At 38.9% G+C, this 21,634-nt stretch overlaps 1 protein-coding gene across 1 annotated transcript in view; it reads left to right on the top strand.

Moving 5' to 3' along the window:
• Window positions 1–21,634, top strand: part of PRKDC (protein kinase, DNA-activated, catalytic subunit) — a 123,168-nt gene that overhangs the window by 20,034 nt on the left and 81,500 nt on the right. Inside the window, exons 22-34 of the mRNA XM_038766499.1 lie at window positions 2,577–2,683; window positions 4,428–4,518; window positions 5,276–5,439; window positions 6,426–6,578; window positions 8,244–8,351; window positions 9,483–9,709; window positions 11,779–11,873; window positions 13,831–13,930; window positions 14,406–14,539; window positions 15,930–16,184; window positions 16,937–17,160; window positions 18,733–18,941; window positions 19,801–19,933. Of these exons, the coding sequence (XP_038622427.1) occupies window positions 2,577–2,683; window positions 4,428–4,518; window positions 5,276–5,439; window positions 6,426–6,578; window positions 8,244–8,351; window positions 9,483–9,709; window positions 11,779–11,873; window positions 13,831–13,930; window positions 14,406–14,539; window positions 15,930–16,184; window positions 16,937–17,160; window positions 18,733–18,941; window positions 19,801–19,933 (2,000 nt within the window). The remainder of the gene's footprint in view (window positions 1–2,576; window positions 2,684–4,427; window positions 4,519–5,275; window positions 5,440–6,425; window positions 6,579–8,243; window positions 8,352–9,482; window positions 9,710–11,778; window positions 11,874–13,830; window positions 13,931–14,405; window positions 14,540–15,929; window positions 16,185–16,936; window positions 17,161–18,732; window positions 18,942–19,800; window positions 19,934–21,634) is intronic.

Raw genomic sequence — 21,634 nt, 5'->3', positions numbered from 1 at the left:
ATAAATGCATTTCAAACAACAGAAAGTAGTAAATGCTGTTTGGTAGTGTGATTGAGCTACCACTTGTTATTTTTTATTTTAAAATTTAACCATTTCATTCTGCTAGCAGGATTAGTTACCTGTTTTAAGAACCAATGAAACCTTTGAGCATTTGGGGAAGGGATGAGAAAAGGGGAGGCGAGGGCCAGTATGGAGAAGGAGAAGGGGAAAATGGGGAAGGGAAGGAAAGAGGGAAGAAGGCAGTGTGGGAGAGGGGAAAGAAGGGTAGGAGAAAGGAGAGAGGGTGAGGGAAGGAAATCCAGGACAATCTGCAGGTTGGAGCAATTGGCCACAACCCCCAAAAAGCCATGAACCTGGTCCCTCCCCTCAAGGCCCTTGGGTCCAGCCTTGTGTCACTGTGACTCACAAATCCTCATCCCAGTTGTTCCAGAGGTGGAGTGTCTGCCCCTTGGGATATCGAGAGGGTAGGAATTCCCCACCCACCTTGGTGCTTTCACAGGCTCAGCAGTTGTCAAGTGGCCTGTCCCCCTGCCCTCCGCTCTCTCCAGGGAATATAGGAAGCAGAGAAAGGAAGAGTGTGTATATGTTTATGTTCACAATGATATGGAATCAGTTGTGGCTCTTAATCACATTGTGAAGGCAATGCCATTAGTCTACACAGGGAACTGGGAAATAGTGGAACCACCCTCCAGCTGAGAGCTGGAAAAGGGCCAAGTGTCTCCGTCCCCATCCCTGCTTCCACCCCGCCCTGCTTCTGCTTTTTCAGATGAAATCCTCTGCCTGCATTAACACCACAGGAGAAACTGGGCTAAAGGAGGCAGGGGGATTTGTTATATGTGGGAGAGGGTAAGGATGCAGGGAAGAAGAGGAGAGGGAGATAGAAAACTGAACTTAGCTTGGATTTCATTTTCTTCCTCCTCCATCATTGCTGTCACCACTTAACTCAGCTGCTCCAATAACTGGTGCCCAAGGGGGCTCATGATGGGTGCTCAAAGTGCCCAGAAAAGTGGCTGAACACCCCCACCTCCCCTTTAATACATTGATACAGCACTTTCCTGCCCATTGCGTAGTCCACCTACAGCTGCTGTGGGGGTGGGGGTGGGGGCGGTACCCAGCACTGTAGCTGCTCTTTACCCTGTAATTCACTGAAGGTGAGCATTGCCTGCCTCAGTGGCGCTCCTGCTTGCTGCGTGAAGTGCATGCAAGGGGGCATTGAGGGGGCACACAACAGCAGCTTCACTTCACCCCTTTGGCCCTTTTCCGACTCGCGGCGGGAGGACAGTTCCGCTACTTCCCAGTTGCCTGTGTGGCTATTTGCCGTGGTGTTCAGACTGATGGCTTTGCCCTCGTGATGCCAAGTCCGTGGCATACCCAATGATTGAGAGCCACGTTTGATCCCGTATCATTGCAAGCCATCGGTTCCTGTTCCTTGTACTAAAGCCTTCATGATGAGGTTAAGATATAAATGTCATCACAGAGGCAAGTTTGAGAAGGTACTCAGAAGTGTGAAAACCATTTGTTGGCTGGACATGTTAGAGGGGGATATCAATATTTTTGTTCCAGGTGATCCTCTAGATTGTAAGCTCATCATGGACAGGAAACATTTAGAGAAGCAGCTTGGCCTAGTGGCTAAGCATGGGCGTGGGAGTCGGAAGGACCTGCGTTCTAAACCCTGCTCCACCACTTTTCTGCCATATGACCTTGGGCCGGTCACTTAACTTCTCCATGCTTCTATTACCACATCTGTAAAAGGGGGATTGAGACTGTGAGTCCCATGTAGGACGTGGATTGTGTCCAACCTGATTACCTTGTACTTATCCCAGAGTTTAGAACAGTACCTGGCACATGGTAAGTGCTTAACAGATACCGTATAAAGAAAAAAACCCAACCAAAACCAAAACTCTATTGTACTCTTCCAAGCACTTAATACTGTGCCCTGTATAAAGGTTCAAATATCATTGACAATGATGGTGTCAATGATTCATCAGAGTTGGTCTGAAAAATATTTGTTTGAACTGATTGTGACTGGAAATTTTATTCATTCATTCAATCAATCGTATTTATTGAGTGCTTACTGTGTGCAGAGCACTGTACTAAGCGCTTGGGAAGTACAAGTTGGCAACATATAGAGACGGTCCCTACCCAGCAACGGGCTCACAGTCTAGAAGGGGGAGACAGACAACAAAACAAAACATGTGGACAGGTGTCAAGTCATCAGAACAATTTTATGAGATTCCTTTTCTGTGTGTGTGTGTGTGTCTCTCTCTCTCTGTCTCTCTTTCCCCCTCTCTCCCCCCTTCTCCCTCTCTCCCTCTCCCCCCTGAGTGGGCCCAGGAGTTCATTTCATGGACCGACCAACCTACCCTGCTGCAAACCTGCCTGGATTTGGTAGCATGCAGAAATCTTAGCCCTGCTGACTTCATGTTGTCATTTGACCCTAGATGTGCCTCATGCCAATTTGGGCCACTAAGATAATTTCCTACAGGATAAATTTCTTCCCACAGAGCATTTTTCTTAGATTTCTGTATAAATAAGTAAACTGGATTTCTTTTTTTTTTTTTTTTTTTTTTGAGTAGATGAGACCAAGAATAATATGGAAGTGACCATGCTTTCTCGTGCAACCCAGAAAGGGTTTAATAAAGTTGTGGTACGCCACCTGAAAAAAGCGAAGGCCACTGCACCAGTAAGTAAATCATGTCTTTTCTCATTGTTTAAATTGTTTATTATGCTTATTTTGCGAGGTAAATACAATCCGGATGAAACTCAAATAACAGAGATTGTACAGATTCGATAGACTTTTGCTGCCATTCTGTACCTCCTGCTTCTCTGGAGTTATGAGAATAGTTTGTCTAAAATAGGAAATCAGCTATTTTAGCAATCAGTGTATTTTTTTCCTCAATCTTCTCTCCTGTTTCTCTATTGTATTCTCCTAAGCACTTAGTTTATTGCTCTACACAGAGTAATCGCTCATTAAATACCATTGGTTGATTGATTTTTTTACCTGTGATGTACTCCTGTACTCCTGGGCTCCAGAATCCAGAAAATTAGAAAATCTGAACTAGGCAAGCACTCTACCAGTCACTGATACTCTTATTTCATGTAGTTTTATTGTGCTTCCAGCACAGATATCTAGGGTATTGGCTTTCTTTCAACTGTTTCAGGCAATCTGTTGTGATTGAGTGCTTACAGTATGCAGAACTTTCTACTAAGGGCTTGGGAGAATACAAAATAACAATAAACATTCAAGTCATTGGAATAAGAGTAATTGAGACCTTATGAACCAATTCCCCTTTTCCCTACTGAGTCAATAATAAGACAGGGTGTTTTTCAAGAAATTCATAGTACTCTCTGAAGCTATCATAGATTTAAAAATAATAATAATGAATTGAATGCACTACCATATTTCCTTGCATAATTGCTTTCACTGCTTTAAATCCCTCCCACGCTTTCTTCTCTTCTCTCCGATTTCTGACGAAGAAATGAAAGATTATTTTGGTAGGCAGTGATAGTGTTGATGCCAGGGTAGGAAGAGGAGAAGGGTCAGAATGAGCTAAAACTTTCCCCACGTACAGGCACATACAGTGGGTGAATTTTTTTAAATGTGCATACATTCAGTGGAGTTGGAAGAGATGAGGGTCAGAAAGTAAAGGTGCTGCAAATACAGACTAATGGTGGTGGGATGGGGATTTTCTTCTTGGAAAAGGTGGGCTTACCATAAAGAAGATGGGATTACTATAATTCATTGTATGCAGCATTTGGGGAGGTGCAGTAGAAAAAGAAAAGAGTTTCAAGTGTCCCCTTTTTTTAACATTTCCCCTCTCCACCTCTTGGTTTTTTTTTGTTGTTTTTTTCTTCCTCTTTTTTCTCTTCCTCGTCTTTTTGCTATAATTAGGAATTATCTGCATAATAGCCCCTTCCCTGCTTTTGACTTGCAAAAATTAAGCAAAATAAGTGGGGCAGCTGAACAACTAAGTAAATTAGAACAGGTCATAGTGTCTTTTAATAATTTCTAGTTTATAAATGTTTTCCTCATTTTTGTGTAGTCATTTCTAATTAAAATTAACTATATAGTGGATAATTATGATTATTTAAAAATTCTGGCAACTTCTAATTGTCAGCAGTTGAAGACAGATTTTAAATCAGAGTGGATCCTTCAGAGTCTCTGGAATTCTTCTGCCAGTAATGTATTTTTGTAGAAACCTTGATCCCAGTACATGATATTCACCTCACTGGTTGTAGAGATCTAGACTACAATGATAAATTTTGAATGCACAGAAATACTTTCATTTGGGCTAGAGTTGCACATCATTTGTGACCATTGTAAATAATTTTCAGGTGTACATATCAGACAGTTGTTTTCCCATCCCCAGGGGAATTGTTCCTTTTTAATTATTTTCATGAAATCAGTCTTTATTCCAAATTTATAGGTTGAAGATCTTTCTTTGGAGTCAGTGAGAACTAGAGTGGTGCGGCTTCTGGGATCTCTAGGAGGACAAATCAACCGCAATATTGTCACAGGTCAACTTCTACTAAAAACGTATTTATCCTAACGTGAATAGTAATGTAATTTGGAAATACACAGACACATGATCTCATCAGTAGTATCTCACCATATAAACTCTGTCTGTATTAGAATACTGTTAGGAAGAGCAGTGAATTATAAAGCACTTTTTTAAGGTCTTGGATAAACAACAAACTACAGTATGTTGTCAGAATTTTTTTAATTAGCTGGTTTTAATTGAACGGACTTTCCAGTTCACAAGAACAAAAACTAATTTGACACTTGTTACTGTTTTCATTTCTGTTTCTACAAATTCTTAGTGATCGTGGAAAATGAAATTAAATTGTTTTCTTATTTTATGTTTTGACAGACAGTGCTATTGAATTAAGTATGTTTTTATAGCCCATTTAAGTATTCTAGTTAGGCATAATTGTGATTTTGAAGAAGTAGCATCTTTATTCAAATTAGCTTATTAAACACAGTTTAAGATGTAATTAGTATTTTTGTACCCAATAAGGAACAATTTCAATTTGGGTCAGTTTACTAACAGTGTTGAAGTGATATCAGGTAGAGTCTGAAGGAAAGGTCAGAAACAACATTTTAAGATCACTAGGCATATCTAATTTTGAGATATAGTTTATCCTAATTGAAATTGTTAATGGACTTTGTAATTGTCTTGGATTTTTTTTTAATTTCATATATTTTGTATTTTTAGTCTGCTTCAGAGCTCACCCTTACAAAATTATCTTTGCAATGTAATTATTTTTATAACAGCTGCTTCTGCAGATGAAATGATGAAAAAATGCGTGGCTTGGGACACTGAAAAGAGGCTGAGCTTCGCAGTACCATTTGCCGAAATGAAACCTGTCATCTATCTGGATATATTCTTGCCTCGAATCACAGAACTGGCCCTTTCAGCTAGTGACAGGCAAACTAAAGTATTTTTGCATTTTTATTTCAGTAGACTATCGGCTATTCTGTTGTACTGTCTTTTCTGAGTAATAAGATCGTGGTGTTTATTTTCATTGTTACACAGTTGTCCAAAAATAATTTACATTTCCTTCTCAAAAGTAAAAAGAAAAATGAAATACCTGGAATGGTGATTGATTGTCAAGAAAAATAACTACCAAGTAGTTGATAGGTACAAAAGGACAGTGAGAAAGTTCTAGATAACCTAGCTTCGGTTCTTTTTAATATCCTCGTGTGCACTCTTCCTTTCATATATAGTATGTTACAAGTAGTTCTAAGACATGTTGGCAACTGTTATTCTTAAATTATTTATGTGCAGACCTACCTGAATTTGGAGAATAGATGATCTTTCAAGGGCCATCTCAGTCCAGTGATTCATAGTTTGCACAGATTCAGATTATCACTATTTGTATGTGTAAATAGATAGGCTTACTTAATACACCAAATAACCAAATGATCTAGCATGGCTGTACTCATTGCAGCATGTTACTAATATAGAAGGCAGTGCAATTGTAAATTAAAAATGGAGTATAATTTTCAGGCTACTAAAAAATTTAAAAACACGGTATGCTAAAAATATACGAATGAATTACCACATATGGTGAATTTGCTGACAGTGGTCAAATTGTAGCTACTTTCAAGTTTTATGGTTTTGTGAGATGGCTGCAATTAAGTGAACGCTGTCTTGATTAATTTGTATTGGCATTTAGAAAGCTCTGTTGTTCAAATGTGGAACTTTTTAGGAGGGTGTACACAGAAAGCAACTGAGCAAAATCTATTCCACAAGAAATGCAACCTCCACTTCATTTTTTAATTACTTTTACTAGTTCGACTATTGAAATATAGCAGAACATGTAAAAAAAACATTTGAAAAGCGAACTAAAATTAGAACGAAAAATCATTAATTGGGAAGGTTACTGGTTCAAGAGGCTCTGAACTGTTTGATTTATTTTAGGTTGCAGCATGCGAAGTCTTGCACAGCATTGTTATGTTCATGTTGGGAAAAGCATCTCAAATACCTGAAGGGCATCGGGGTTCCCCACCCATGTATCAACTGTACAAGCGAACTTTTCCTGTGCTCCTTCGTCTTGCCTGTGATGTAGACCAGGTAAACAGAATGGTATTATAAAGGACTCTGCCTGTTTTTTAAAACCTTCCATTGAAATGCCTACTCAGAAGTAGTTAGATTCTGGACAACTGAGATATTTAGGGGAGAATGGTTAAATAATGCAGACTTCTGGCTCCGATTATTTTGGGTGATTGAAAGACCAACAACGATAACTCAAATTTGGGGGAGTATTTTTGTAGATTAAATTGTAATGAGATTATTTTGTAAGTAAGGCTAAGAAACTTCCAGGATGGCAGGTGAGAGTTCTTCATTTTGAATAGTTGATCTCAGTCATGCCTAATGAAGTACTATTTTTTTTTTTGAGGTTCATTTTCCTTCTTTACAATTAATTTACCTTTGTCTGGGATAAATGAGTGTCAGGGTTTGACAGAATGTCAAATACCGTGGGAAGAATGCTCTTGCAAATGGCATCTTGATCTCTACCCTGTAAGGGGAAGGTTTAAGTGAGGTTGCGTTTACAGAAAGGTGTACATATATATACACCTGCATATATGTATATATGCTTGTACATATTTATTACTCTATTTATTTATTTATTTTATTTGTACATATCTATTCTATTTATTTTATTTTGTTAGTATGTTTGGTTTTGTTCTCTGTCTCCCCCTTTTAGACTGTGAGCCCACTGTTGGGTAGGGACTGTCTCTATATGTTGCCAATTTGTACTTCCCAGGCGCTTAGTACAGTGCTCTGCACATAGTAAGCACTCAATAAATACGATTGATGATGATGATGGATTCAAGACTGGCCCGATTATCTGTAGTGTTGAGCTCCTCCAGGAGGCGAGACAGTTCAGAGTTCATTTGGGGATTCAAGTCCATTCAAGTTAATCTGTGCAGCTGTTCTTGACTGAACCCAAAACTCTGCAACTCAATTGGCCTTTCAGGGTCCTCCAAGCCAGTAGTGGTCCAGGGTTGCACAGGACAACACCGAATCATTTGGATTGGAGTGAGCCTTGGCTAGGCCAGAACCAGATCAGACTCCCCAAAATGGCAGGGTGAGACAGAGCATTCATTTTGTAATGACTGCAGACAGAAGCTGGAGATCAGACTGAGAGTTTTTCCTAATTCAAGTACATTTCTGATCATTCCTTCCATGAATGCAGCAACATCATGGGTAGCAGGGAAGAAGTATTAACTACAGTGTAAATCTTTTGTCTTAACTAATTATTTGCCAGCTTCCTACGATCGAATCAGAGGAAGTTTTTTGTTTGCATATTCCACATTTCTGGACTTTAGAGGAGAATGAGAGGGTAACATAGTATTCTGTTGTACTGTCTTTTCTGAGTACTAAGATCAAGGTGTTTATTTTCATTGTTACACAGTTGTCCAAAAATCATTTGCATTTCCTTCTCAAAAGTAAAAAGAAAAATGAAATACCTGGAATGGTGATTGATTGTCAAGAAAAATAACTAGCAAGTAGTTGATAGATAAATCCTTGATCGGATGTGTCTTGTTAAAATATTAAATAAAAATCTGTAGACAGTTTATTTCCATACCAGGAGTGTTTTTATAATTATCAGTTGGCTGCAAACAGATTTTCGGTCATTACTGTTTATTGATGTTAACAATTGTATATGACAAGGTTACAGTGTTGTAAAAAGAAAAATCCATCTTTAGTGGCATTTTCAATTTTATTTACTAGGTGACGAGGCAGCTATATGAGCCACTAGTAATGCAATTAATCCACTGGTTCACCAACAACAAGAAGTTTGAAAGTCAAGACACTGTGGCCTTGCTGGAAACCATTTTGGTAGGTGAAGAGTATGTTCTTTGCAGTTTCTGGTTGTCAGTGACTTGTAAGGTATAAAAATTAAAGGATTAAAAAAGGCTGACTGTAGAAGAGAAAACATTTTCTACTCCCTCCTCTGTTTTCCCCTCTAGACTGTAAGGTCCTCTTTGGAAGCAATCTTGTCTATCTCCACTATCGTATGGTACTCTTACTGTAGGTAGAGTGTTCTATACACAGTAAGTACTCAATATAATGATGGTATTTGTTAAGCGCTTATTATGTGCCAAGCACTGTTCTAAGCACTGGGGGGGATACAAGGTGATCAGGTTGTCCCACGTGGGGCTCACAATCTTAATCCCCATTTTACAGATGAGGTAACTGAGGCACAGAGAAGTTGAGTGACTTGCCCAAAGTCACACAGCCGATAAGTGGAGATAAATCGGGCATACCCTTGGTCGATTCTGGTTAGCCCTTGTTAACCTAAAATGCTTTTGAGGGCCATGAAATGTGATTTTAATGCCTCAGCTATCACTCATGTTCAAATTACATAGTAAAAATCATTCTAGAAATTAAGGCAATATCATATTCATAATCAGATTTTTTGTAAAACGTCTGTTGTAAACTATATTTTTACTAGGACATTGTGATGGAATTGGGAACATTTGCCTGACAATGCAGTGGTATCTACTGAGGACTTACTGTGTGCAGAGCAATGTACTAAGCACAGTATGACGGAGTGGACAGATACATTTCCTGCCTTTAATGAGCTTTTAGTCTAGAGGGGTAGACAGTCATTAATGTGAGCCCATTGTTGGGTAGGGACCGTCTCTATATGTTGCCGACTTGTACTTCCCAAGCGCTTAATACAGTGCTCTGCACACAGTAAGCGCTCAATAAATACGATTGAATGAATGAATGAATAAATAAGTTATGGAAATGAACATAAATGACTGTGGAGCTGAGTGGGGGGAGAATAAAGTGTGCAAATCCAAGTGCATCTTTGGATTTATAGCACTGTCTCCATGCGAAAGCCTTAAACATTTTGTCGTAGCATCCTTCGTTTATGCTGGAGGGAAGGCCACATGTTTGCATAAGTAGTATTATAAATATAACAATGACTCTTGTAGTGAGACAATTTGTATTTCATTTCAGGATGGAATAATAGATCCGGTGGATAGCACCCTAAGAGACTTTTGCGGTCAGTGTGTCCGAGAGTTCCTGAAGTGGTCAATTAAACAGACAACACCAGAGCAGCAAGAGAAAAGTCCGGTGAACACCAAATCACTGTTTAAGCGTCTGTACAGTTTTGCCCTTCACCCCAATGCTTTTAAGAGACTGGGAGCAGCCCTTGCTTTTAACAATATCTATAGGGAATTCAGGTGAGTCAACAGTTGTAACAGCCCTCAAAGTGGAATACAGTATATAATTGCCTCGCCCCTGTGCTTGAAATAAACAAAAGTTTCTTTTGCAATAGAGTAGCATTTGGTGGGAATTTTGAACAGCAAATGGTTTTTGGCCACACTAGGATCTCTCTGAATGCTGCATTATATTTTTTTCAATATACAAATTAATATTGGGGATATTCTTCTAGTACCTCTTTAAGAAATTGTTATGGTTTGGAGCATTTGGCATATTGTTGGTCCATTCCAACTTTTCTAGTGTATGAAGCAGGATGCCCCTTCTGTTTACTAGAATTGTAATATGCTCTTACCATTAAATTTCACTCATTTGCATTTGAATTCCATTGTGGAATTACAGCCTTGACAAATTGGAATGGACTTGCCTATCAAAATATGAGTCACTAGGCTAATGCCTAGGAAAAATTGAAATATGGGATTATTTCTTTTTCCCTTATATTCTGGCCCCCACTTTTGAAGTAATATTTTCTATTAACTTAGGTGCATTTGTTCAGTGCCACATCTGATCTTCATGGCCTATACAGCATTGAAAGGGAGAAGAAGAATGTACTTAGAATTTGTTTAGAGGAAAATATAATAAAAGAAGGAAAGTATTATACTCTTCACAGGGAACTGTGCATTCTGATAATTTATTTAGGGGGGCCTTTTTGCCATATTGCTCCATTGGCAACATTCTGTGGAGACAGTTGCAAAACAAAGAAATTTAAAATTATCCAGGATTTCAGTCTTCTAATAATAATTACAGTATTTGTTGAGCCCTTATTAAGGGTCAAGCAGTGTTCTAAGCACTGGGTTAGATACAAGTTAATCAGGTCAGACACAGTCCCTGTTCCTTACAGGGTTCGCAGTCTAAGTAGGAGGAAGAACAGGTATCTAGTACCTGTTTCACAGTTGAAGAAACAGAGACCCCAATTTAACTCCCCTTGGCCTCAAACACCATCGACTTGGCCCTCAAAGCAAATTAAGTGTAATCAGGGTAGATTCAACCTCTTTATTTTTTTTGTCTCTGCTCTTAAAATTCCCTCAAGCAAAACTAGGAAAATTTAGAATGTTTTAGCCTCCCATTGAATGTAGTTTTTGGCCTGTTCAGCTTGTTCTTTGGCTTATTTTGGCTTGTTTCAAATGTCAGAATTCCTGAATTACTTTAGAGTTTAAAGTGGTTTTTAATGGCAGTATAGTTTTCCCCATTCAGTTATTTTAGGTCAACAATATTGTTTTTCTCGTCTCTTAAAAAATAGTCTAGATGCATTCAGTATGTATTTTCTAATAAGAGAACTTGATTTTAAAACGAACTATTTTTCCAAGTAATCATGGAATCAGCAGGAAAAGTTGATTGTTCTGCTTCCTAAGTTGGTAGAGCATTGGATTTTTCATTCATTCATTTGTTGATCCAGTGCATTTACTGTTGGAAATTGCCATTAAAGCCTTTTTGTTTCTGTCATTCACTATCAGTGTTGATTTAAGAGCCCTGAATATACAAGTTTAAAGTTTTGCAAAGAAAAGGGATTATCCATTTTTGAAAGCTATGGATTGACTTGTGATAGATTTAATTGTCAGAAGCTGGCATTCAGTACACCCATGTTGGGAGTGGGTTTTATGAAAGAGGTCACTGCCGGAAAGCAGTGATTATAGTTACTCATGGTTCTGGTATTTAATCAGAGGTATTTATTGAGTGTTTACTGTGTGTAGTGCACTGTACTGAATGCTGAGAAGAGTACAGTACCATACATAGAGTTGGTAGGCATGATTCCTGTCCACAAGAGACTAGTGTACTTGTGGCAGGAGGCAATATGTTTATCAAAAAAAATTAACGGCTTGACAGTGGATATATACTTTTGCAAATGTGGCCTGAAATCTATGATCTCCTTGGATATAACTCAGAAACTGTTCAGTTTAGATTATCATTCATTGAACAGTTCGCTATTTTACCGTATTCATTTTTATCATTCCTTTTCTTTAATAACTAATGTTGATTTTTGTTAGCATTGGTACTTCAGACTTTCTATATTCATATGATCTTTCTTTCACAGAGAAGAAGAGTCTCTGGTAGATCAGTTTACCTTTGAAGCACTAGTGATATTTTTGGAAAGTCTGGCCTTAACTCATGCAGATGAAAAATCCTTAGGTAAGTTGTAACTCATTTAGTCTAAAAATGAAATGAATATTCCTAATGGTCATTGTGTCACTTCGGGATAGTATAATGAAACCAGCAGAAACAGGTGAAAATAGTCTCAGATATATTACGGAACTGGGCTTATTTTATTCTCAAAAGGCAAAATAAAGCCCATTTGAAGCTTTGTATTCCTTCATACAGCCACACTTAAACATCCCCACAGACTCATTCCCACAAGATCCTTCAGTTGGTAATTTTTTTTTATTAAGCACTTATTGTGAGTAGTGCAGTGTATTAATTACTTGGGAGAGTACGATAGAGATTATGAAACACGATTTATAATAATAATAATAGTAATGGCATTTGTTAAGCACTCACTATGTGCCAAGTACCGTTACAAGTTCTGGGGTAAGTACAAGGCAATCAGGTTAGACACAGTCCCTGTCCCTGTCTGGAGCCAGAGGTCATGGGTTCTAATCCCGCCTCCACCACTTGTCAGCTGTGTGGCTTTGGGCAAGTCACTTCACTTCTCTGGGCCTCAGTTTCCTCATCTGTAAAAATAGGGATTAAGACTGTGAGCCCCTTATGGGACAACCTGATCACCTAGTATCCCCCCCCCCCCCGCACTTTAGAACAGTGCTTTGCACATGGTAAGCGCTTAACAAGTGCCATCATTATTATTATTACTACTACTCATTCATGAATCTGCCTCATTCATTCTGTCACACTCTAGCCTTGCTGGTAATGTAAGTATCAAGTTCATTTAAAACCTTTTTTTAATTATTAATTTTTTTTGTTAAAATATTTTTCTATTGTTCCCAAACTTCTGGAGTACTATTTGTCCCGATCCACACACTTGGTTTCACACTTGACATGTTCCTCTTCTTTGATGACCTCCCCAAAACTTCGGCCTTTTTCTGCTGGGGAGGTGTTCCTCTATAATAATAATAATAATAGTAATAATGGTATTTGTTAAGAGCTTACTCTGTGGAGGATGATCTTTACTCACCTTCACCCTCTGTTTAAAGCTTATGCATCGTGGAGCAAAATTGAAACTGGGAAGGTGACATAGAAATCACTTATTTCTTTCCCATGTGGCCCAACTCCACCTCCTACTATTAATTTCTACTTCTCTCTATCCCTCCATATTCCTGTAAGTGGGGAGTGGAGTGGGGAAAGTAGCAATTGCAACTTGATGATACCAGAGATAGAATGGTAATGAAAGGCTCTGTTTCTCTCCCAAGTGGGAAGTAGCAGTAGTGAAAACTGGGAGCTAAATACAGTAATGCCTCACCCTATCTTCACGTACCTCAACCAGCTCTTTATCCCAATTGCCCTGCTATTTCTTTTAATATTTTCAGCTTTTATTGGCCTGGCTAGTTAGCCTCACCATATATTTTAAGAGATGATAAAGTATTTAAATCCCTAGGTTACATTGCTTCTCTTTCTATGATGTGTGTTTGGTAGACTTGAAATAAATGGTAAATGTTAACTGTGATGTTAAGTACTTACTATGCGTCAGGCACTGTACTAAGTACTAGGATAGATGCAAGGTAATTGGGTTGGACACAGTCCCTGTCCCACATAGGGCTCACAGTTTTAATCCCCATTTTACAGATTCATTCATTGTCGTATTTATTGAGCACTTACTGTGTGCAGAGCACTGTATTAAGTGCTTGGGAAGTACAATTCAGCAACAAATAGAGACAATCCCTACCCAACAATAAGCTCACAGTCTAGAAGATTCATACAGATAAGTAACTGAAGCACAGAGAAGGAAAGTGACTTGCCCAGGGTCACACGGCTGACAAGTGGCAGAGCTGGGAGTAGAACTTAGGTCCAGGCGTGTGCTCTATCCAATAGGCTGCACTGCCTCCCTAATTTTCTGTGTATTTTTGTATTGCAAGTTTTTAGTACTTGGTTTAGATGCAGTATTTATTATTTAGTATTTTTTTCTGCTTGGAAACAGGTACAATTCAACAGTGTTGTGATGCTATCGATCACCTAAAGCGTATCATTGAGAAGAAGCACATATCCTTCAATAAAGAAAAGAAACGGCGTTTGCCACGGTTGGTTTTCCTTTGCACTTTGCATCTTGCTCTGCGGTAAAAGTGAACAGTTATTTCTCAGTTGTTATTCACTAGTCAGGATGTTCTAGAATTTGAGGGAACTAAGATTCAGAAGAAGTTCACGGTGCTATAGGGAGAAATTTATGGTAAAAGCTTTAGGGTTTAAAGGCAAAAGAAAATACAGTTCCTGATTTCTTTACATTTGGTATACAGTATTTTAACCTCGATTATTAGCAATATGAGGTTGGGTTGAGGAAAAACCAAGTGGCCTGGGAAGCTTGCAACCATTCCTTCTTTTTAGAAATGGAAATAATTTATTTAACTAATTTTGCTGGATAATTCAATTGTCTTCCCAAGACTGCCAAAAATACTAATGTTGTCCAGTTGGTGTGATTGTGCTATTAGGGCTGTTTTGGTAAGATGTAGTGTAAATTAGATGAAGCCATCTAATTTATGTTTCTTGTTTCTTCAACAGAGGATTTCCCAATGCTCAGTCAGTGTGTTTATTGGATCTCGTTTTCTGGCTTTTGGGGCAGTGTGGAAGACCCCAGACAGAATGCCGACACAAGTCCATAGAGCTCTTTTATAAATTTGTCCCTTTATTACCAGGTACTGTAATAAAGCCCTATCATTCCTCAAACCTTGTTTATGCTTATTTGCTCTTGCAGTGTAGATGTTGAGGTTTATTGGAGAAACATACAGAAAACCCAGCCTTTTTTTGGATCATAGCTTTGCTGCTAGTGTAACTTATATAGAATGTGATATATAACAAACTTACTAAATAATACAGTGTGATTGCAGACTCATAAAGAAGTCTAGTACAGTGATTGCCAGTTTCCCCATACACGTATCTTATAGCTGTAGATATCTCTATGTAGATATAGATATATATCAAGGATAAACCATATTTTAGTATTTCTCGGTAGTTTTTCCTAAGATCTCAATTGTAACATTCCGCTAACTTTTCACCTTTTCCTCCATTTCTAAATAAAGGCAAATACAATTCAGATCACTTTAATCAGATTCATTTAGGACCAGATTAGATAATAAAACCTGGCAGTGTTGACCCAAACACACATTTACTATTTTAAAGTTAATTTTCTTTAGCGGCATACCTAGAGAATCTTACACTCTTCCCAAATGAGTAGAGCATTGGTGAGTTTGATCCTATTGGAGAGGAAGTACTATTCCTAAGTGATATGAAAAGACATTCCCTGCCTTCCTAGATTATACGAAGATTGTCCCTGGCCTGATTACAAAGAAATATGTTTTTGTAAAGTGGAACTCAAACAAAGAGGGATTGAAAGAAATCGTACTCGACCTGACTGATAAGATGAGGTGCTCCTCAATGGCCCCGTCAGTCTCAGGATGTAGCACAGCGTTCAGCATTGTTTTTATATTCTGTACCAGGCTGAAGGGAGATGATGTAGTGACTTTTTCCTCCTCCTCCTGCCACTGTCACTTGGGTGGAGATGGATGTAGTGAGGGAAGAGATACGGTGACACTGATTGGCAGAGTAACAGGGAGCCAAGGACTGACGTGTCAGTCAGTATGACCTGTTAGTATGTCACCCTCTGGCACTTTTGCCATGTTTCCTGGCTCCTTTGTATTACAATACTAAGAACTTCATTATTGCTAGAAGTCTAGACAAAAGCACTTAGTACAGACAAATTAAATACTTTTTTTTACCTTGATTTACCAAGGTTCAAAAACTATCTGGAAATAAAGGAATTTTAGATAATATACCTTTTGAATGTCAATAGAGAGTGCAGCCAACAAAATGCAGTAGTGAAATGCATGATCCTTTATTCAATAATTTTGCAAATGTAACATTTTATTTGGACATGCTGATGGAAATAATATTGCATTTTATTTGATTCTGCATTCTTAACATATTCAAACGTATATCTGTCTGCCCTTTGTCATTTTAGGTAGATAACTGATTAGATTACAGAAAAAAATTGAATTGGTTAGCTTTAAATCTTTGTTTCTTTTTAAGGTAATAAATCCCCATCTTCATGGTTGAATGACATCCTCAAGGAAGAAGGTGTTTCTTTCCTCATTAGCAGATTTGAAGGTGCAGGTACTGGTAATGATCATTTATCCGGAATCCTGGTTTGGCCAACCCTCTTGGATCTGGAAGGGCCTTTTAGTTTAAGAGCTGTTCTACAATGGATGGATATGCTCTTAGCATCTCTGGAGTGCTACAACACATTTATTGAGGAGAAAACTGTCAAAGCACATGAAATACTTGGTAGGTGAAGTTTGTATGCTGCTAAATCAGGTTTAACTTTGTTGGAAGACTTGAAAGAGAGAATAACTGCTTTATTTATTGGGATTGAATCTTCCTCATTTCACATTGCTGGGTTTCCTCTTCAGAAAGGTGTGGGTAGTTCTTAGACTCAGAAGCTTTTGCTCCTAAGATTTGAAATTTGGACTATATTTCCCTGATTAATACCAAACTAACGAGTCGACGGTGAGATCGAGATACAGAGAGTAGGTGGGTGTTAGAAAGGTGAACTGGACTTGGTTGTTGTAGGAAATCAGTGAGGAAATCTAAGACCCCTCTCTCTTTCTGAGCACTTCGCCTCTTTCATCTTCCTAGTTTTTTCCAGCCTGACAAATCAGTATCAGAACACATAGCTACTGCTGAAAGAAGCACAGGACAGTATGATTTACTACTGAACCGTCAAAAGCAATAGCGTTTACCATAGAAGTGACGATGATTTCAAGACTAGAACTAAATAGCTGTTTATGTTATAAAAAAGACCTCATGTATAAAGTATTAACCTTGTCATAAGTTTATTTTCGGTAATGTCCTTGTGGTCTCACCAGGTTATAACATTTGGGTCATAGTAGTTTTTCAGAATGGAAGAAAATTTTTCATTTTAATTTCTTAAATAAGCTGATGGACCTAGAAAAGTTGTATGCTGTGGTTATGGTGATATGAGTTATATATTTATGATTTTGTATTTAAGTATACCAATATTATATTAATATTCCCAGGTACGCAGGCAAAGTCTTCATTTTTGAGGGCCATATCCTTCTTCCTGGAAAGCATTGCCTTTCATGATGTTACAGCAGCAGAACAGTGCTTTGGCACTGGCTCAAAAGGCAGCATGTTTAGTCCACAAGAAAGGGAAGAGTACAATTACAGCAAGTGTACAATTATTGTCCGAATTATGGAATTTGCCACCATGCTTCTGAACACTCACCAGGATACCTGGAAGGTAGTGTGATAGTCAGATTTTGGGTTTTTTTTTTCCAAATGATAAATATAGCTTTTGCAATGACACAATAATTTTTTTTCATACTTGTGCAAATGTAGCATTTTCAACTTGCAAATAAGGTTTATTAAAAATGAGTATAGTTAGTGAAATGATGTTGAAAACTTTAGAAGATTACAGTGTGTTACGGTCAAACTGAGAAGTCGTTGGTGCTAACATGACACTCCAAATTCTTTGTTATTAGTCTTTCAGCCAGAGGAAGAGATGGGTACTAAACATTTAGTTGCCTTTGGTACTCAAAGATGAGACCATTGGTGGCGATTCACCTTTTGATGTTCATGTCGCTAGCTGGTAGGGCTAATATGGGATCCACAATCCCTACCACACTGCCTTCTTAACAAAAATTGTGTTTCAGGCAGTTTATACATATTGAGCTGTTCTAGATCATTAAAATTCTCAGTTTAAACATTAGTTTCAACCTTCTTCCCCAGCTGATTTTCAACTGGGGGCTGCAGCAAATAGCCAAACTCACTGATTTGGGGGTCACCCTGCTTTGTAATCCTCCTCCTCTGAATGTATTGATGAGGGGTGCGTCAATCAAAAGAATCAATATTTTAAGAATGCTGACAGGGTATGCACTGTTAAATCAAAAGGATTCTGGGCTTTGGTTAATCCACAAACTGAATGAATCAAGGCTGTGCTTGGCTCTTTCTTGTCTCTAGTGGGATTACAAAATACGTAAAATTAAATAGTTAAATATTGACATGCCAGTTTAGTGTTAAGTTATGGATATTCCATTTACCAATTAAACCTACAGGTGTTACCTAACCCTATTGTAATGTTTATGAATGAGAGATTGTAGATGGATTAATTTGGACTTTTGAAAAAATAGACTGAAAATTATTTATAAGTGGCAGCTCAACATTTCATTTTAGCCTGTTTGTTGCTCTCCTTTCCTCCCGTCCACTGCTCCTTGATGAGTAATTACAGTGGTACTTGAGGGGAAGGGATAGCAGACAGTTGCGAGGAAGAGAGCTTCACTTCTCTGCTTCTTGGTATATCTATAGGTTCCCTTTTTCCCCACCAGTAAAGCATCTCTGTGATTTTGTCCAAGTAACTGGGCCATGACAAGCACTGTACTTTCTATACCTTCAGGCTCAGTAGTGCCTGAAGAAGAAAACTCTCTTAGCTTTGTAGCACAATTAAATGCAATTCACCACCATTCTAGATTTATTCTTTCCAAGTCAACAGATGGAACTGAGGAGATGTTTACAGAAAACCATTAAAATGGTTTTTGGAATTTGTTGTAGTTTGTGAGTATGCCCTTTGACAGTAGCTAATCACTCTAGAAAATGTTAAAAATGTATCTATCATTTGTCATTTCTCCCAGTGAGTCAAATGCAAACTAGCTTTTTGTGTCTGCTTTATGTATATGCTGTCTTTTCAGGGTCTGGTTCATTATACAGCTAGGGGTTTCTTAGCAAGTGACTTAGGCACTATTTTATTATTAAAGTCCTGTGAGGTCACAACTATTTCAAATGAAATTCCCATTTCATTTTATTTTATTTTCTACAGATACTTGAGAAGGATTTACTTAACGCTACCTTTATGGAACTTGTAGTGAAAATAGTGTGCGATCCATCAAGCATAGGTTTTAATGTAGCTGATGTACAAGTCATGAGTAATCTTCCCGATGTCTGTGTGAGTCTTATGAAAGCTTTAAAGAAATCTTCTTACAAGGATGCCTTGGAGAGCAACATAAAGAAAAGAGTTACAGCTCAAAGGTAAGCATTGATCTTTATCATGCTAATTCATGCAGTCATAGAAGTACAGTTTTCAAGCTCTGCCAAGGATTTGTCTCAAAATAGGGGCCGATGGCACTCCACCTTTACCCTGCTTGATAGCAATTTGAGAGGGGTGGCAAAGGTGGAATTCTCCGATAGCCCTAACTGGGAGTGCTGCAACAACTAGATTTTGGGGGAGGCGGTTCTGGGTGATCTTATCCCTGCTCTGTGACTCCACAAAATGAGTGCTCCAGGAGTGTTAGAGCCATCCAGAATCAAAATGGGCAAGCCCTTTTGCAGCTTTGATCCCGAATGAGCTGCTAGGGAAAAGAAGAGGCATGGCCACCATTTCCACATGCGAAGAGAGGTGGCATTGCTCCCAACAACTTCCACTTCGGGAGCTCTCAGGAAAGTAGCAGAGGCTGGTCCAGCATGTCATGCTGAGTACTGAGCTGGCTGTCCAGACCCTGCAGGGCTCTCCATCCTCTCCTCTGTTTCTTCCCCATCGTGATTTAGCCATTCAGGTGCTGTTTTTTAGCACCACGTGCACCTGAACCTGTCATTTTCATGCCTGGATTAAAGCAAACTCAAGTTAGTATTACTTAGGGAAATAACCAGTTGTTAAGATAAAGCAATCTATTATTGGTATTTATTGAGCTCTTACTATGTGCAGAACACTGTACTAAGAGCTTGGGAGAATACAGTACTGTAGACAGGTGCCCTGCCCATAATGAGCTTACAGTCTAGATGACTGTTCAAATAGTACAGGATATCCATAGGATCTTTCAGTACTGAATAAATGACAACGTATTAAGATGACGACAAGCGAACTTCTTTTTCTTTTCCCTCTCTTAACTAGCATTGAGGAGCTATGTTCTGTGGACCTGTATAACCGTGATGCTCGCTTTGATCGGTCTAGGTTGGCTTCTATCCTATCAGCCTGTAAACAGCTTCAAAGGGCTGGACTTTTGCATGCTGCAGTACATTCTCAGGTAAACTTTTCCACAGCAAAGTAAGTGTTTCACATGCTAGAGACTCATTTTTTTTTCACTGCACTGAATTTTTGGTTTATGAGGACAGATATCAGAGGAAAGAGGATGAATTTCAGTGGCAGAAGTAGCAGGGAAACAGGTTGCCTTAGGATCCCAGGACAGGAAATTGCACGTTAAGATCTGCCCTCATCGGTGAAAGTCGGGGAGATGAAGTAGGAGTGGTGGTGCTTCAAGTGAAGGAAGTAGCGAAGTCTGGTGGAAAGAACATGGGGCCTTTCTCTCACTCTGCCACTGGCCTCCTATAGCTTCATGATCAAGTCTCTTCCCTCAATTTCTTTATAGAATGTGGATAATACCTGCCTCTCTCTACTTCAGGATGCTGTTAGGATAGAATGAGATAGTTGATGTGAATGTACATGTGGAAACTCTGAAGAGAAACACCCGGGCCCTCTCGGAGCCGTGCCATGTTCGCACAGGCTCCGAAAACACCCAGACTCCCACAGTCCAAACTACCCTGGTGCAACTGGTGCCTTCTAAGCGTTGAAAGGGTCTTCTGACCCTGGGGAGAAGCAGTGAATTAAAAACCAGAAGTGAGAGGTTGAAATCTTCACCATTGTATTAATTACTGAGTTACTTTTGACATGGTAACGTCTCTAATTTGGTTTTCTGGGCTTTGGTAAAGACAGGATAAAGACATAGGTCTGACCTTGTTAATTTAAAAGAACATGCCGAGAAGCAGCTTGGCCCAGAGGATAGAGCAAGGGCCTGGAGGTCAGACCTGGGTTCTAATCCTGGCCCTGCCACCTGTTTGCTCTGTTACGTTGGGCAAGTCACTGAACTTCTCTGCTACTCATTTACCTCAGCAGTAAATTGTGGACTGTATCCAACATGGACTTTGTTTAACCGGATGACCTTATCTATCCCTGCACTTGCTTGGTACATAGTAATTTTTAGTAAATACCAATAAAAAAAGCTTCATTTAAGTTTTGTACGTGTATTCTGCTAACGAAAGGTTTGCACTTGGAAAATGGGAGCCACAGTTCTGCTTAGCCTTAAATAAAAACATAGGGGATCTCAAGATCAATGAATTGATCATATGTAGGAGTAAAAATAAAACAATGAAAATATAGGCTGTCCAAAATAGTCATTCTTTTTAGCATAAAAGTGCTAGTGGTTCTTCTCTCAACTGACACAGGGTGGAGGAAGGCACATTTATTATTGAGAAACAGCTTGGCTAAGGAAAGAGAATGAATCTGGGAGTCAGGGGACCTTGATTCTAATCCTGGGTCTGCCAGTTGCCTGCTGTTTGACTCTGGGCAAGTCACTCAACTTCTCTTCTGCCTCAGTTTCCTCATCTATAAAATGGGGATTCAGTACCTGTTCTCCTCCCCCTTAAACTGTGAGCCCCATATGGGACAGGGACTGTATCCAACCTGATTGTCTTGTATCTACCCCAGCGCTTAGTACAATGCTCAGTACATAATAAGCACTTAACCAATACCAAAATTATGTATTATTTATTTTTGACCATTCCTTAATGCAAATGAGGCTTTATAAATGTTAAATCTTAATATTATCTTACACATACTTGAACTCACATGAAATGCTGGTGCAGAACCTACCACTGTATAGAAGAACACATGGGGCAGTAAGATTGAGTTCACTCTCCCAAAGTAAAATACCCAACAAGACAAGTTAATG

Source organism: Tachyglossus aculeatus, chromosome 25 (genome assembly GCF_015852505.1).
Source record: "Tachyglossus aculeatus isolate mTacAcu1 chromosome 25, mTacAcu1.pri, whole genome shotgun sequence".
Taxonomy (NCBI): Eukaryota; Metazoa; Chordata; class Mammalia; order Monotremata; family Tachyglossidae; genus Tachyglossus; species Tachyglossus aculeatus.
This window is presented reverse-complemented; position numbering and strand designations above follow the sequence as displayed.